The sequence below is a fragment of the Salvelinus sp. IW2-2015 genome, linkage group LG14 (assembly GCF_002910315.2).
Source record: "Salvelinus sp. IW2-2015 linkage group LG14, ASM291031v2, whole genome shotgun sequence".
NCBI lineage: Eukaryota > Metazoa > Chordata > Actinopteri > Salmoniformes > Salmonidae > Salvelinus > Salvelinus sp. IW2-2015.
The window spans coordinates 2,667,683-2,685,084 of record NC_036854.1 but is presented as its reverse complement, the minus strand read 5'-3'; the positions used below and the strand labels follow the sequence as shown (position 1 = coordinate 2,685,084).

At 42.5% G+C, this 17,402-nt stretch overlaps 1 protein-coding gene and 1 pseudogene across 1 annotated transcript; one reads left to right on the top strand and one right to left on the bottom strand.

Moving 5' to 3' along the window:
- The first annotated feature begins 266 nt into the window (after positions 1-266).
- Positions 267-2,185, top strand: glrx5 (glutaredoxin 5 homolog (S. cerevisiae)). Its single transcript, XM_024000594.2, has 2 exons — positions 267-704; positions 1,293-2,185. Exons 1-2 carry the CDS (start codon positions 404-406, stop codon positions 1,463-1,465), a joined length of 474 nt encoding a protein of 157 aa, XP_023856362.1. The 5' UTR covers positions 267-403; the 3' UTR covers positions 1,466-2,185.
- Positions 2,186-7,299: 5,114 nt separating this feature from the next.
- LOC111972880 (integrator complex subunit 9-like) lies at positions 7,300-16,958 on the bottom strand (annotated as a pseudogene).
- Positions 16,959-17,402: the final 444 nt, after the last annotated feature.

The window sequence follows — 17,402 nt, the reverse complement described above, 5'->3', positions numbered from 1 at the left end:
ATAAATAAAATGTAATTGTTCAATAATGTGTAATTGTTCAATAATCAATGTGTTGTGTTTAAAAATAAAAATGTGGTCATAAAAAATATGATATTTTTATTTGTAAAATTAATATAAACACATGATAATAAACAAACAAATCTAAACTAACAAATGTCAAATCATATTTTTCGCCGAGATGGCCAGTCAATTTGAGTAACGTTATTGTGTATTCTACGTAATGACGATATTTTACGTTTTTGCGTAATGACTTCACACGCAATTACGTCACCCCGTCATTTAGCAACTTTTAGCAACAAATCGACCTGCTTCTAGCAACTTCCACTGAAAATTAGTTGGTAACACTGCTCCCGAGTGTGTGAAAGTGTCTCTGTCTGTTTATAACTTCCTTCAAACGAAGACAATGAACAACCTAATTCGGTCTACAGTTCGCTGTCTTCGGTTGAGTTCTTCGGTCTATCCACCGAAGCAAGTTGATGGACAACATGCATCGTTGGTGTCCTCGGCCCGGCTTATGTGTTCTGCGGCCTTACAGAAAGACCTTGGTGATATGGTGAAGAAGGACAAGGTGGTGGTGTTTATAAAGGGGACGCCTGCCCAGCCAATGTGTGGTTTCAGTAATGCCGTGGTTCAGATACTGAGGATGCATGGTGTGAATGAATATGCTGCATATAACGTGTTGGATGACCAGGATCTCAGACAAGGTCAGTACAGCTCGCTACTTTTTACTTCAAAATACTAGCCTACATTTTATCCCGATCGTTTTTAACCTTGTAGTTAGTAACACTAGTTTCATTAAGATGACAGAAATTAACTATATGTGGCTGGCTGTATGTATGTATGTATGTATGTATGTATGTATGTATGGTACATCAACCTGTCCAAAAGTAGTTGTGCTCCTTTTCAAATCTAGCTAACTAAGTTCGGTTCACAGTAAAAAAAAAATATCAGTGTTTTGCAGCAAGGACAAAGGGTGTGGTTCATGTCAAACGTTATACTACTTATGTATTGACATTTTATTAGGCTTGTTATAGCAATATGTTACTAGGTAGTCCCCTTAATTTTTACTGTTGCTGTTGCTATACAATGGGACTAGTAGAGAGAACGTTGTGTAACAGTCTATGAACATAAGGACATGCTAACTTTCAACACAACAAGTGCGTCAAAGGAATGTCAGTTGGGGAATTGTTATCTTACAGCACCAGCATACTGCTGAAATTGGGCCATGATGAAAATGTTGTATGGATATTGTTAATAGTTACACATGTTAACTCTTTCTGTCTCTCTCACAGGAGTGAAGGACTTCTCCAACTGGCCCACGATCCCACAGATATTCTTAAATGGAGAGTTTGTGGGGGGCTGTGACATCTTCCTGCAGATGCATCAGAATGGAGACTTGGTAGAGGAGCTCCAGAAGCTTGGGATCCGCTCTGCGCTGCTGGACGCTGAGAAAGAATCCAAGTAGACAAACCAGTCGGTCGCTTTCCAGTTTAGAGAAAGCTGGTGGTTGACTTAGCCCCATAACCCCCTAGGCACTTGTGTAGATCTTAGAAGATTTGTTATATGTACGTGAAAGCGCACCTTTTTAAGCGACATAGTGAATGTTTTCAGAAGACACTGGCAAGGTGGAGCTACAAGCATGTTGTGCAGGTAGCTTAGTGGTTAAGAGCGTTGTAACCCAAAAGGTTGCTTGTTTAAATTCCTGAGCCAACTAGGTGAAAAATCTGTCTATGAGCCCTTGATTGAGCAAGGCACTTAGACCTAATTGCTCCTGAAAGTCACTCTGGACAAGAGCGTCTGCTAAATGACTAAACTGTTCTGTACATAACCGCTTATTTCAGATCTACAAAAGAGCCTGGGGGCTAAGGGTTGATTTGGGATTGGGCGTATGAAATGTTGTCCCTTCCACAAGTCCTATAAGAAGGTGTGTAATACAATAGAACCTGCAGAAGACCAAACTGCCCTCRGGTGACTAGGATGAGAGATATCAAACCAGCCAGGGGATCCCTTCAAAACATACTGCCTGTATACGTTTACTGTTTGACTGCATTATTCCACAAACGTTATCTCGCTAAAGCATTTAGAGCCTCTCAAATGCAACCATCCACATCTTTCCTTTCTTCCTCAATATGATCACTGATCCAGTTTAATTATATAGCGAGAAGTAATGTGATGAAGCTTGCTTTTGTCAAGTCAATATTCTCATGTGGAGGAAGGGAGAGTACACATTAAAACAATATTCAAACAGGACTACTAGACTTCCTGACAATCAGTACATCAACATTTCCATCTGCTGCAAACATACATTTGTGTTATCTAATGCTCATGTAGTACACTGTATATTTAAGATATTGTACATTGAAATATTATTACATGTATTTTAGATGCATGTAAACTCAATTAAATATTTTCCCACACAAATGGTCAGTGTTCTGGAAATTCTAGATGGTGAGTATGTTGCACTCTTTTCTCAGTGTGAGGAAAGTATTTTGTAGTTGTGTGTATGTGCAGCAGTCTGTGCCCTTGTAACTATTGATGCTCATTTTGTTGGAGCTGGTTGTTGCTTTAGGGGTCATTGTGCCCTGCCTGGAAAATGATCTAGCCTTACTTGGCCTATTTTGTCCACCTGCTCTCTCAGGAGGGTTTTCTCATTTGGGCAAAAGTCCATCTTTTCGCCGTGAACTGAAAAGATAAGTGGTTGAGTGTCAATTAGTTGGTAGGCAAAAAGTGTCTTCCTCGATAGCCACCTTTCATTGAGAATACTTGTATCCTACTGTGGAAGAGTTTTGAAAGCTGACACTTCCTCTTTGAATTAGCTTTTTTGTCAGAGGAGTCCTTTTTATGTCACCTTTACTTAACCAGATAGGCTAGTTGAGAAGTTCTCATTTACAACTGACCTGACCAAGATAAAGCAAAGCAGTGCGACACAAACACAGAGTTACACATGGAATTAACAAACATAGTCAATAACACAGCAGGGGGGGAAAGTCTATATACAGTGTGTGCAAATGAGGTAAAATAAGGGAGGTAAGGCAATAAATAGGCTATTTAGCAATTAAACACTGGAGTGATAGATGTGCAGAAGCTGAATGTGCAAGTAGAGATACTGGGGTGCAAAGGAGAAGAAAAATAACAGTATGGGGATGAGGTAGTTGGATGGGCTATGTACAGGTGCAGTGATCTGTGAGCTGCTCTGACAGCTGGTGCTCAAAGTTAGTGAGGGAGATACGAGTCCAGCTTCAGTGATTTTTGCCATTCGTTCTGGAAGGAAAGGCGGCCAAAAGAAGTGTTGGCTTTGGGGGTGACCAGTGAAATATACTTGCTAGAGAGCGTGCTACGGGTGGGTGCTGCTATGGTGACCAGTGAGCTGAGATAAGGCGGGGCTTTACCTAGCAAATACTTATCATCTGGAGCCAGTGGGTTTGGCGACGAATATAAAGCGAGAGCATACAGGTCGCAGTGGTGGGTAGTATATGGGGCTTTGGTGACAAAACGGATGGCACTGTGATAGTCTACTCAGCAAATTGAATGCAGTCTATTGGAGGCTATTTTGTAAAGGACACTGCCGAAGTTAAGGATCGGTTGGATAGTCAGTTTTATGAGGGGATGTTTGGCAGCATCAGTGAAGGATGCTTTGTTGCGAAATAGATAGCCGTTTCTAGATTTAATTTTGGATTGGAGATGCTTAATGTGAGTCTGGAAGGAGAGTTTACAGTCTAACCAGACACCTAGGTATTTGTAAATGTCCACATTCTAAATCAGAACCGTCCAGAGTAGTGATGCTGGACACTAATGACAGAGTCGAAAGCCTTGGCCAGGTCTATGAATACAGCTGCACAGTATTGTCTCTTATCGATGGAGGATATGATATTGTTTAGGACCTTGAGCGTGGCTGAGGTGCACCCTTGACCTGCTCGGAAACCAGATTGCATAACGGAGAAGGAATGGTGGGATTCGAAATGGTCGGTGATCTGTTTGTTTACTTGGCTTTCGAAGACCTTAGAAAGACAGGGTAGGATAGATATACAGAGGGGAGAACCTACTTACAAAGCATATAGAGGTCTGTAATTCTTATCATAGGTACACTTCAACTGTGAGAGACGGAATCTAAAACAAAAATCCAGAAAAATCACATTGTATGATTTAAGTAATTAATTTGCATTTTATTGCATGACATAAGTATTTGATACATCAGAAAAGCAGAACTTAATATTTGGTACAGAAACGTTTCTTTGCAATTAAAAAGATCATACGTTTCCTGTAGTTCTTGACCAGGTTTGCACACACTGCAGCAGGGATTTTGGCCCACTCCTCCATCCAGATCCTTCAGGTTTCGGGGCTGTTGCTGGGCAAACAGACTTTCAGCTCCCTCCAAAGATTTTCTATTGGGTTCAGGTCTGGAGACTGGCTTAGCGCCACTCAGACCTTGAGATGCTCTTACGGAGCGCACTCCTTAGTTGCCCTGGCTGTGTGTTTCGGGTCGTTGTCATGCTGGAAGACCCAGCCACGACCCATCTTCAATGCTCTTACTGAGGGAAGGAGGTTGTTGGCCAAGATCTCACGATACATGGCCCCATCATCCTCCCCTCAATACGGTGCAGTCGTCCTGTCCCCTTTGCAGAAAAAGCATCCCCAAAGAATGATGTTTCCACCTCCATGCTTCACGGTTGGATGGGTGTTCTTGGGGTTGTACTCATCCTTCTTCTTTCTCCACACACAGTGAGTGGAGTTTAGACCAAAAAGCTCTATTTTGTTCTCATCAGACCACATGACCTTCTCCCATTCCTCATCTGGATCATCCAGATGTCATTGGCAAACTTCAGACGGGCCTGGACATGCGCTGGCTTGAGCAGCGGGGACCTTGCTGTGCGCTGCAGGATTTTAATCCATCACGGCATAGTGTGTTACTAATGGTTTTCTTTGAGCCTGTGGTCCCAGCTCTCTTCAGGTCATTGACCAGGTCCTGCCGTGTAGTTCTGGGCTGATCCCTCACTTCCTCATGATCATTGATGCCCCACGAGGTGAGATCTTTGCATGAGCCCCAGGCGAGGGTGATTGACCATCATCTTGGACTTCTTCCTTTTCTAATAATTGCGCCAACAGTTGTTGCCTTCTCACCAAGCTGCTTGCCTATTGTCCTGTAGCCCATCCCAGCCTTGTGCAGGTCTACCATTTTATCCCTGATGTCCTTACACAGCTCTCTGGTCTTGGCCATTGTGGAGAGGTTGGAGTCTGTTTGATTGAGTGTGTGGACAGGTGTCTTTATACAGGTAACGAGTTCAAACAGGTGCAGTTAATACAGGTAATGAGTGGAAAACAGGAGGGCTTCTTAAAGAAAAACTAACAGGTCTGTGAGAGCCGGAATTCTTACTGGTTGGTAGGTGATCAAATACTTATGTCATGCAATAAAATGCAAATGAATTACTTAAAAATCATACAATGTGTTTTTCTGGATTTTGTTTTTAGATTCCGTCTCTCACAGTTGAAGTGTACCTATGATAAAAAATTACAGACCTCTACATGCTTTGTAAGTAGGAAAACCTGCAAATGGCAGTGTATCAAATACTTGTTCTCCCCACTGTAGGTCTGTAACAATTTGGGTCTAGATTGTCTCCCCCTTGAAGAGGGGATGACCGTGGCAGCTTTCCAATCTTCGGGGATCTCAGACGATACGAAAGAGAGGTTGAACAGGCTAGTAATAGGGGTTGCAAAAATTTTGGCTAAAAAATTTAGAAAGAGAGGGTCCAGATGTTCTAGCCTGGCTGATTTGTAGGGGTCCAGATTTGGCAGCTCTTTCAGAACATCAGCTATCTGGATTTGGGTGAAGGAGAAATGGGGGAGGTTGGGCAAGTTGCTGTGGGGGGTGCAGGGCTGTTGACCAGGGTAGGGGTGGCCAGGTGGAAAGCATGGCCAGCCGTAGGGAAATGCTTATTGAAATTCTAAATTATCGTGGATTTATTGGTGGTAACAGTGTTTCCTAGCCCCAGTGCAGTGGCAGCTGCTAGGAGGTGCTCTTATTTTCCATGGACTTTAGTGTCCCAGAACTTTGGGGATTGTGTGCGCAAATTTCTGTTTGAAAAAGCTAGCCTTTGCTTTCCTAACTGCCTGTGTATATTGTTCCTAACTTCCCTGAAAAGTTGCATATCACGGGGGCTATTCGATGCTAATGCAGAACGCCACAGGATGTTTTTGTGCTGGTCAAGGGCAGTCAAGTCTTGCGTGAACCACGGGCTATATCTGTTCCTGGTTCTAAATTTTACTGAAGGAATGTGGCGTTGGTCAGCTTCAAGTCCCTTGGCTTGCACATCACTGACAATCTGAAATGGTCCATTCACAGACAGTGGTGAAGCAACAACTCCCCTTCAACCTCAGGATGAAGAAATTCAAATTGGCCCTTAAGACCCTCACAAATTACAGATGCACCATAGAGAGCTTCCTGTCAGGCTGTATCAACGCTTGGTACGCAATTTCACCGTCTGCAACCGTAGGGCACTCCAGAGGGTGGTGCGGTCAGCTCAACGCATCACCGGGGGCATACTGCCTGCCCTCCAGGACCCGGGGTCACAGTAAGGCCAAGGATCTGTCACCCGAGCCACAGCCTGTTCACCCTGCTACCATCTAGAACATGGAGACAGTACAGGGGCATCCAAGCTGGTGTGCATGACCAATAAAATGTGATTATAGAGCGTTTAAGCTATAACAATTGTTGTGAAATTCAGATTTAATTGTTCCTGTAAATTGTGGAAATAATGCATAATGTAAAAGATTAAGCTGTCCTGAAGTATTTGTAACACCTTGGGATTAAAGTGATGTATTTTGACTAAATGGAGCCTAGTCTCTAGCAGTGTACAATGGGAGCATGACCAAGCTGGTTTTCATGGCTTCCAAGTGGCAGTATTCAGGAACTGCAATGATCAATAATGGAATCTCCCCAAATGACTTCTGTAAAGCATTGTCACTTACTCCTTGGTGGAATAAACAATCACCTTTTCACCTTTTGTTGATTTTCCCTGGAGAGGCTAGAACAGGCTGGTGGGACAGGGTCAGCTATAGGACAGGGTCATTATAATGGCTGGAATGTAATCATTGGACTTGTACCAAATGCATGGAAACATTTGACTTTGTTGCATTAGATTCCAGTCAAGACAATGAGCCTGTCCTACAACTCCTCCCACCAGCCTCCTCTGGACTAGAATGAACAGTGTACATTTTCTACTGAATACAGGACTCTTCAGAAAGGATTTGAATATTGGGAATTAACATTTTCTTCTCTCAAATTGATAAGTGACTCACTTTTTTCCTAAATGTAGTTTATTACAAAATACTATTTTACACATTGGTGTTACAAAAAGCACTATCTACATACAAGACAAAACAAAAATGACATCACTAGCTGTACAAATGACAGGAGTAGAGAAAGCCACTTCCAACGATTGGGAAAGTAAGTGTTTGAGATTGGTAAATCAGCTAACTGAACTGTGGTCAATCATAATAAGTAGTCATTCAGGATGCGAGCCAGATTTGTAGAACAGTCACTCTGTAGTCGCTGACTAATGTAATCAATCTCAAACACGCACATGGAGGAATGTAAGCGGTGGCATTGAGGTCAGAGTTAGGAGGTTAAGGTTCATAAGGAAGCGCAGCACCAGATCCCTGAGAGCCGTGCGGAGTGGCTCGTTGTTGTCACACACGATGTGAGTCCCGTCCTCCTCCAGCTGGATCAGAGTGTCCTCAGCCTGCAGGTGCAGAATGTGGCCCTCTGCAGTCTCCTCCACCTTCACTTCTGTGATGCCGTGCTGGCAGGGAACAGGACACATTGATGCTAAGTCCCAAAATAATTAACCGTAAGCCTAACTACATGTTTGCATATGTGAAAAGACTGAATTGTAAGGCCGAATCTCTCCTAAGCCAATTGGAAGCTTGGAAGGAGAGCTATCGCCATATTGTTGACATCAACCCCATCTCTTCAGAAATGCTGACGCCAATCAGTGTCCAGCGCTTTGAAGGTGTCACTCTCACCTTATGTAACATGGCTAGGAAGGTTTCCAGGGGTACAGCTCCACTGAGCAGGGGTTTGGGTGCCAGCACCTCTGGGGGCTCCTCCACTACACGCTTCCTCTTTTTATTGGGGGGCAGCGGAGGGGGCTTCGGAACCAGCTGGTATCACACAGACAAGATAGTTAGTGGTGTGTGTGTCTGACATTTCCTTATTCAACACGGCATACTCTCACACACTGACCTGTAGCGTATGCTTGTTATCCTTGGACTGCAGAACTGCGGACACGGTTGCCACGGAGATGCCAGGTTTGATCTCAGAGGGCTCTAGGGATTTGGCCAGCTGCAGAGGGACGACAGGTAGGGGTTTAGAGACTGTTTGGACTTGCCTAATTAAATAATGGTTTAATAAATTTAATAAAATATTGTCCTGCTGAATGGTGGATTTATCTCCCAGTGTCTGTTGGAAAGCAAACTGAACCATGTTTTCCTCTCTGACTTGGTTTTCCTCTATTCCTTTTATTTTTTTACTCCCTAGTCCTTGCAGACAACAAGCATACCCATAACATGATGCAGCCACCACCCCGCTTGAAAATATGGAGAGTGGTACTCAGTGATGAGTTGTATTTGCGCCAAACATTATACTTTGTATTCAGGACAAAAAGTTTATTTCTTTGCCACATTTTTTGCAGTATTACTTTAGTGCCTTATTGCAAAAAGGATGCATGTTTTGTAATATTTTTATTCTGTACAGGTTTCCTTCTTTTCACTCCGTTTAGGTTAGTACTGTGGAATAACTACAAGGTTGTTGATCCATCCTCAGTTCTCCTATCAAAGCCATTAACCTGTTTTAAATCACCATTAGTCTCATGGTGAAATTCCTGAGCGTTTTGCTTCCTCTCTGTCAACTGAGTTAGGAAGGACACCTGTATCTTTGAAGTGACCAAAGTGTATGTGATAACGTCACAATGCTCAAAGGGATATTCAATGTTTGCTTTTTTTTTTTACCCATTTACTAAAAGGTGCCCTTCTTTATGAGGCATTGTAAAACCTCCCTGGTCTTTGTCGTTGAATATATGATTGAAATTCACTGCTGGACTGAGGGACCTTACAGATAATTGTATGTGTGGGGTACAGAGATGGGTTAGTCATTTTAAACACCATTATTGCACAGAGAGTTAGTCCATGCAACTTATTATCTGACTTGTTCAGCAAATGTTTACTCCTGAAGTTATTTATGCTTGCCAAAACAAATGGGTTGAATACTTATTAGCTCAAGACATTTCAGCCTATCAATTTTTATACATTTGTTATGGCAAACCTAAAACATAATTCCACTTTGGCATTATGGGGTATTGTGTGTAGATCAGTGACACAATCTAAATGTTATATATTTTAAATTCAGGCTGTAACAACAAAATGTGGAAAAAGTCAGGGGGTGTGATAACTTTCTGAAGGAACTGTACATGTATAATAGCAGTGCCTTCCTTATAAAAGTTCCATGTGTGTATTGAGTACCTGGACCTCCTTGACCAGCTTGGAGACCTGGTGGAAGTTGAGGCGCGTATCGATGGGACAGTACACACACTTCATGGCCAGTGGCTGGTACGGGGCTAACGCATCCAGGTCTGGTTCTGTGGGAGTAAGATAGAACCATTTAAAAAAAAACATTCATAGTTCAGTAGACCACATATTTGGAACCATGGGATCTAACCTTCTGTTTTATATAGTCTAATGGTATTCGAACAATGGAACAAAGTTTTAATGACAGGTCAAGTCTCTTGTGACAGACTAGCTAGCGCAGGATTTGGTTTTGGGTTCTGAGATTAGGGACAGGCTACCATGGTTGGTAAACTTGCCATGTTCTGGTACAGTTGTGCTCAACAGTGAAGATGATAGTGTTGAGGCTGGATTTGCCCCACAGTTCCATAATGTGCACCACGTCCCCGAAGAGACGGGTGCCCGGTGAACACCACACACGTCTGCCGGAACTCACTACGGAAGTCGCCATGGATACTAGGGTAGTGCTTCAACTTGTTGGTCCGGATCAACTGAGAGATACATAGACAGAAAGACAGACAAGTGTCTGAGATAGGCCAACATACAACTATAGCTAAATTATCAAATGAACAGTGTCCAAAATTCTGATTGAGTAAATTAAAGATAAAACTGTAAAATATGGTGCAATGTAATTTCAATTGGCAGCAACTCTCTTTAAAACAAATCAATTTAAAGACCAGCAGCCTTACCTCAGCGTGAGGGAAAGGAGGTTCTGGAAGGTAGACCTTAGACTGCTTATTGTGACAAAGCCTTCCGGAAGATAAGGAAAAGGGGAAAAGACTGGGTGTCACATCTCCACAGGCCAGTGACAGGTCTGCTATCAACAGTAAGTTTTAATCTAACCCATTTATGCACAGAGCCCACTGTAATTATTGGGACAGCGAAGTCTTCTTTTGGCTCTATACTCCAAAAGTTTGAATTTGAAACGATGAATATGAAGTTAAAATGCAGCCTGGGAACTTTAATTTGAGGGTATTTTTATACATATCAGGTGAACCGTGTAGACATTACAGCACTTTCTGTACATAGTCCACCCATTTCAGGGGACCAAAAGTTTTGGGACAAATTAACTTATGTCTGTTGAAGTAGTAAAACGTATTTGTTCCCTGTTTCTAATGGTAAATAAATGTTGTGTCATTTTGGAGTCTCTTATTGTAAATAAGAATAGAATATGGAGCATATGCTGCAGATGTGCGTAGGGGTTGTGTGTGTGAGAGTATGCAGTGATAAGTCAATTGTCCAGAAAGGAAACGTAAGACACAAATATCAAATCAAATTTTATTTGTCACATACACATGGTTAGCAGATGTTAATGCGAGTGTGCGAAATGCTTGTGCTTCTAGTTCCGACCATGCAGTAATATCTAACAAGTAATCTAACAATTTCACAACAACTACCTTATACACACAAGTGTAAAGGAATGAATAAGAATATGGACATAAAAACAAATGGATAAGCGATGGCCGAACGGCATAGGCAAGATGCAGTAGATGGTATACAGTACAGAATATACATATGAGATGAGTAATGTAGGGTATGTATACATTATATACAGTGGCATTGTTTAAAGTGGCTAGTGATACATTTACTACATCCAATTTTTTATTATTAAAGTGGCTAGAGATTTGTTGGCAGCAGCCACTCAATGTTAGCGGTGGCTGTTTAACAGTCTGATGGCCTTAAGATAGAAGCTGTTTCAGTCTCTCAGTCCCAGCTTTGATGCACCTGTACTAACCTCACTTTCTGGATGATAGCGGGGTGAACAGGCAGTGGCTCGGGTGGTTGTTGTCGTTGATGATCTTTTTGGCCTTCCTGTGACATTGGGTGGTGTAGGTGTCCTGGAGGGCAGGTAGTTTGCCCCCGGTGATGCGTTGTGCAGACCTCACTACCCCGTGGAGAGCCTTACGGTTGTGGGCGGAGCAGTTGCCATACCAGGCGGTGATACAGCCCGACAGGAKGCTCTCGATTGTGCATCTGTAAAAGTTTGTGAGTGTTTTTGGTGACAAGCCAAAGTTCTTCAGCCTCCTGAGGTTGAAGAGGCGCTGCTGCACCTTCTTCACCACGCTTGTCTGTGTGGGTGGACCATTTCAGTTTGTCCGTGATGTGTACGCCGGAGGAATTAAAACTTCCAACCTCTCCACTACTGTCCCGTCGATGTGGATAGGGGCTGCTCCCTCTGCTGTTTCCTGAAGTCCACAATCATCTCCTTTGTTTTGTTGACATTGAGTGGTGAGGTTATTTTCCTGAACACACTCCCGAGGGCCCTCACCTCCTCCCTGTAGGGCCGTCTCGTCATTGTTGGTAATCAAGGCCTACCACTGTAGTGTCGTCTGCAAACTTGATGATTGAGTTGGAGGCGTGCATGGCCACACAGTCATGAGAACAGGGAGTACAGGAGAGGCCTGAGAACGCACCTTGTGGGGGCCACGGGGTGGAGATGTGTTCCTAGCTCACCACCTGGGGGCGGCCCGTCAGGAAGTCCGAGGACCCAGTTGCACAGGGCGGGTCCGAGACCCAGGGTCTCGAGCTAATAACGAGTTGGAGGGTACTATGGTGTTAAATGCTGAGCTGTAGTCGATGAAAACAGCATTCTTTACATAGATATTCCTCTGTCCAGATGGGTTAGGGCAGTGTGCAGTGTGCAGTGATGGCGATTGCGTCGTCTGTGGACCTATTGGGTGGGTAAGCAAATTGGAGTGGGTCTAGGGCGGATAGTAATTTAGTTCAGTTACCTTTGCTTTCTTGCGAACAGGAACACAATGGTGGCCATCTTGAAGCATGTGGGCACAGCAAGACTGGGATTGATTGAATATGTCCGTAAACACACCAGCCAGTTTGGTCTGCGCATGCTCTGAGGACGCGGCTAGGGATGCGGTCTGGGCCGGCAGCCTTGCGAGGGTTACACGTTTAAAATGTTTTACTCACGTTGGCTCAGTGAAGGAGAGCCCGCAGGTTTTTGGTAGCGGGCCGTGTCGGTGGCACTGTATTGTCCTCAAAGCGAGCAAAGAAGTTGTTTAGTTTGTCTGGGATCGTGGCATCGTGGTTATATCCCCTCAAAATGCTAACCTTCCCAGTTATTGTAATGGTGAGTGGTTAGCATATCTAGGGGGTATGATATTTTTCCGTCTAACTTTCTCACTCATAATTATCCACGATTCATTCAGAATTATCGGTAAATAATGGTAGCATCACATTAATGTAGAAGTGTTTAGAAACATTCTATTTACAATAAAAGTGACTCCAAAATGACACAATATATTATTTACCACTATTTTAGTTAACAAGCTTGATGTAGTCCATTAAATGACATGAATATGGGACCAAATACTAAACTTTTTACTACTTTAATACACAAATAATTTGTCCCAATCATTTTGTCCCCATAAATTGAGAAGGGGGGGGGGGGGGGGCTATATACAAAAACTGCTGGTATTTCTAAACTTTTCAAATTAAAGTAGACATTCTGCACTTTAACTTCATTATCATTATTTGATTTTAACTTTTGGAGTACAAAAGAAGAAAAAAGTGCTGTCTCAATAATTAAGGAGGACACTGTAGGTTAGTTAGTCTCATTAACCCTGTTTTCACCCAGTTTTTATGAGTAAAGTCATTCCATATAAAAAATAACGACAGCTGTGATGGAAACAGGAAGTCTCGGTACAATTTTATAATTGCCGACAGATAATTTGTTCATTTGAAATGGTGGGATCTTTTTGTATCAGTATAATGTATACGAGAAATGGCGGTAGACATTATTTTATCAAATATTGATTTATTGAACTATTATATCGACGTAAACTTGGTGTGTGGTCCTCCCATTAGGACTTGGGAAAGCATGCAGTTTATTAAGCTACAGAAATAAGTTATGATGAACTTCACAGGGTGGTGAAGTGTACGGTGATCTTGATGCTCCTTTACAATAAATATCGAGGGTCTGATTCTTGATCGATGCTTGACTGCTGTTTCACAAGTAAAAATATTCTGTTTCTTCTCCATAATAATGTCATCATGTAGACTAACCTACCTGCACTGTATCTGCCAGCTGTTGGCTAGAGTGCACATACCAAGACCAGAGAAAGGCACATTTGCTATTTAATGCAACAGTTGACAAAAACTATCGGTAGAGTTTACTTTTATTTAGTACACGAAAACTTCAGCATAAAGTACATTGTGTATGCACTATGTCATCACGCACAAATTTTTATCCGGCAACAAGTCTGTTTGGTGGAAACGCCACTGGTGGGGAAATTAGCATTTTTTCTTTATGTGGATCTTTTAATATTCGCATGAAAATCTGTCACCAATTGGATCGAAACCAAGCTAGTGAGATTAAAAAATCTATTTTACAAGAGACCTGTTTGAGATAGGAGTATTCAAATCCACAGATGGCTCAAAAATCACAGGTCATAGAATCATTTTAATTCTATGGCTCTCTAACTCACCACTCTGCAAAAATCTGTGAGAACTCTAGAGAGCTGTTGGCCACAGGCGAGATAAAGTAGAAGGGGGTGTAGCCCAGGTTGGCGTTCTCTATGAACTGGTAAAGACACTCCAAGAGATCATAGATCACCCCTGAGGAATAGCATGGCACCAGCACGTTGCCCTCCTGCACGGATCGTCATGGCTACTAGCACAACAGACTGTTTGGTCAGACACAACGCCATATGTCAACCTGTAATTCGTTTCATGTGTACCTGTCTAAAAACATTCCATTTCAAACCTGTTTCTATACGTTTTTAGTCTCCACTTCTATCTTACATGTGAATTCAAATTTGAATGCACTGTGTTTTTATGGGTACTATGCAAGATTCCAAAGATTAGGTAATTGTACTATTGATGGAGCTATGAACATATAGCCAATGACTATAGGAGTTGGCAAGACCGCACAAACAGACTTGGGACCAGGACACCACATACCTAGGTTACTGCAGAAGTCCCCTAGCATGCCATCTGGGTTGGTGGTTGGCATCTGTGTGAGGTCAGTCAGAATAAGAACATCACTGTTCTTCAGGGCGCTCTGATCCATGGGCTGTGGATGTGTGGTGAGGAGAGAGGAGCCAGAGACATAGGAAACCTTCTCATAATGTGATTGGATGATCCAGTTAGAGCTACCCAATGAGTAGCCAGAGCTCAGTGGTGTGACCTGCACGGCACCAAACAGCTCCTGGAGAGAGAAATGATAGAAGAAACACGTTAGCTTCAGTTATTAGGTGAATTAATGCGTATGTGTGTTTGAATTATAGTGCACAAGACAGACTTCTTACCACTTTCTGCGAGTAGCCCACGAGTTGCACCTTGCTGAGAGCAGAGTTGACATCCTGAATACTGTAGCATCTCTTCCAAGTCGACACTTCTACAGCATCCTTCAGCGGGCTGGGAAGCAGAAGTATAACATAAGCTGACAAATCCTAAACTAAAACTAATTTGTGCAGGGCGTTGGTCTGGCAGGTCACCTTTGGATTTCCTTATTCTTCCAACAGGTGGCAGACTGGGCCTTGGGAACTCTCTCCATGAAGTTCACCAGCTCCTCCATCAGAAGTCTAAGGGCAGATAGGTAGAATCAGTCGGATGCTAACCAGAACAGTTCTTAGGCTTATTCAATCCCTTCTAAGATCCCCTTGTCATTTTTTCTGGAATGTTGACATTCTAATGATTTTAGAATCTGAATTGCTAGAATCACATTCTTGAATCATTACATTTTCCTGCAATGATGCTAATCCAAGTGATTCTAGAATGTGTTTTTAAAATGTCAATTGCATTTTTCTGGAATGTTGCCAATTCTGGTGATTCTAGAATGTCGCAGATGATTCTAGTCACATCAAGTCACCCTCTCTACCCGCCGATCTGCAGAATTGGCTCTGTGGCATACAGTCCCAGTGAAGCCTGTGTGCTCCGTGATGTAAGGCAGGGCCATCATACAGTGGTAGTTGGAGATCAGGATGATGTCTATGGTGGACAGATCCAGCAGCTCTTTCTGAGTGAGGAGGATGGACAAGGATGTGAAAAGCAAGACTAATATATCACCACATTATCAGACGATGTTACCCACAGTGGCTTCTAGTGCCCAGGTTAATTTAATGTACAGGTTGATGGTTGGAATTATATCCAGGTATACATTACCTCAGGGAGACAGAACTCTGGCTGTGAGTCCACAAAGACGCGCCCTGCACACTCCTTCAGCTCCTGAAGGTAGACGTGTGCAGGAATGTTGGTATACTCAATTCATGAATAAATCCACAATAGACAAACAAAATGTGACCTCATACCTTCTCAAGGTTAATCGTGCTGTCTTTAAACACTCATCCTGGGAGCTTGGAAAGCCTTGGGCTGGAAAATATACAGGGTACTCTCATCATCATGGCATGGCACTTGTTGGGGCAAATATGTCTATTCACAGTAAATGTCTTTGCAACGTCAACCTAAGGAAGACATACAGTATAAAGGAGGTATAACCCCGATGCATACTGCTGTGTGGCCGATGTTAACAAGGCAGCTAGCTGTACATCACTTCTGTCTCACCTGTGTACCAGAGGCAGTGGTAGAAACTGTAGCACAGATGTGGTGTCCAGTCCACAGTCCAACATGATTGTGGTGGATTTTAATTGTAGGACATTGCAAGGCAGTGTGGGGTGACCTGACAGACAGTACTGAAAGGAAGAGATGCTAAACATGTCATCTCTCAACAGGCATGATAACAAGTTAGCTAAAACAACAATAGCAACTTGCATAGCAAATGCAACAGAATAAAACGCTGCGATACTGTCTTGTCAATGATTGGTTGCTGGCTTGTCAGTGTTCAAAAACTTGCAAATGTATGATAGCCATGGCTACCACGCTAGCTAGCTAACAACAAACGATACAAAAAAACTACTGTAACGTTAGTTGGCTAGCCTAGCCAAGTAACGTTTGCCATATCAACTACATAAAAAAAAAAAAATAGCGTATCAGTTATGGTGTAAATTCTCCCCTCCCCGTGTTATATCAACTCATCAATTTCATATTTATCGAGTATAATGACAAATSAAGTTCATCTTCAGGGTGTCAGCATTGTGGACACAAACGTCGAGTTTTCAACGGAGTTTCTAAACTCAGAGGCACAATAACGCGAGGCTTCTGGAACAACTTGCAAAACAAGCCAAGCAGACCAGACCGGGGTTTGGGGTTTTAGAAGTCAACGAGAGAAGTAAAAAATTATTCCTTGGTTGATAATTTTCTCGAAATCTATATGCACAACCTAGATTCTAACCAAGGTATTAAGTAGGTCAACATGGTATTACTCCAATCTCGTGAAAAATACAAACTGCGTTGTTTTCATTTGAGTAAAAAACAACTTAATATCGAAGGAGTGCCTTTGATTTGAAGGTCTGTGCATGCGCAGTTCGGCGCGAGACGACCGTTAGACTCGAATGTTTCTGCATGTCTTCTTACTGTACTGTCTTTGGTCTTAATTCTGGACTACCCACATATAGTGATAGAGGCCTCTAGTGGCCAAAAGGCAGTTATAAACTGGGTGGTTCGAGCGCTGAATGCTGATTGGCTGACAGCCGTGGTCACATTTTAATGAAAGCTATTCCCATTGTAATCCTTACTTTACTGAAGGAGTGGTCAAGCTTTTCATTACATGCACTAATATATCACTAATATATATACAGTGATAGTGTAGAAATATTTTAGATAGATGTGAAAATATGTCTCAGTGATAACTGTGTAAACCTGTAATATTTTAGATAGATGTGAAAATATGTATCAGTGATAACTGTGTAAACCTGTAAGCATTGCCAAATTTGATATTCATTTTTATTTTACATACACACACAGTGACAGCCAATAATTTGTGAATTTATTGT

Bases quoted from the DNA above. Each gene is read 5' to 3' on its own strand.
- glrx5 (XM_024000594.2), top strand. From the start codon at position 404: ATGAACAACCTAATTCGGTCTACAGTTCGCTGTCTTCGGTTGAGTTCT. The intron at 705-1,292 runs GTCAGTACAGCT...TCTCTCTCACAG, and splicing joins TGACCAGGATCTCAGACAAG to GAGTGAAGGACTTCTCCAAC.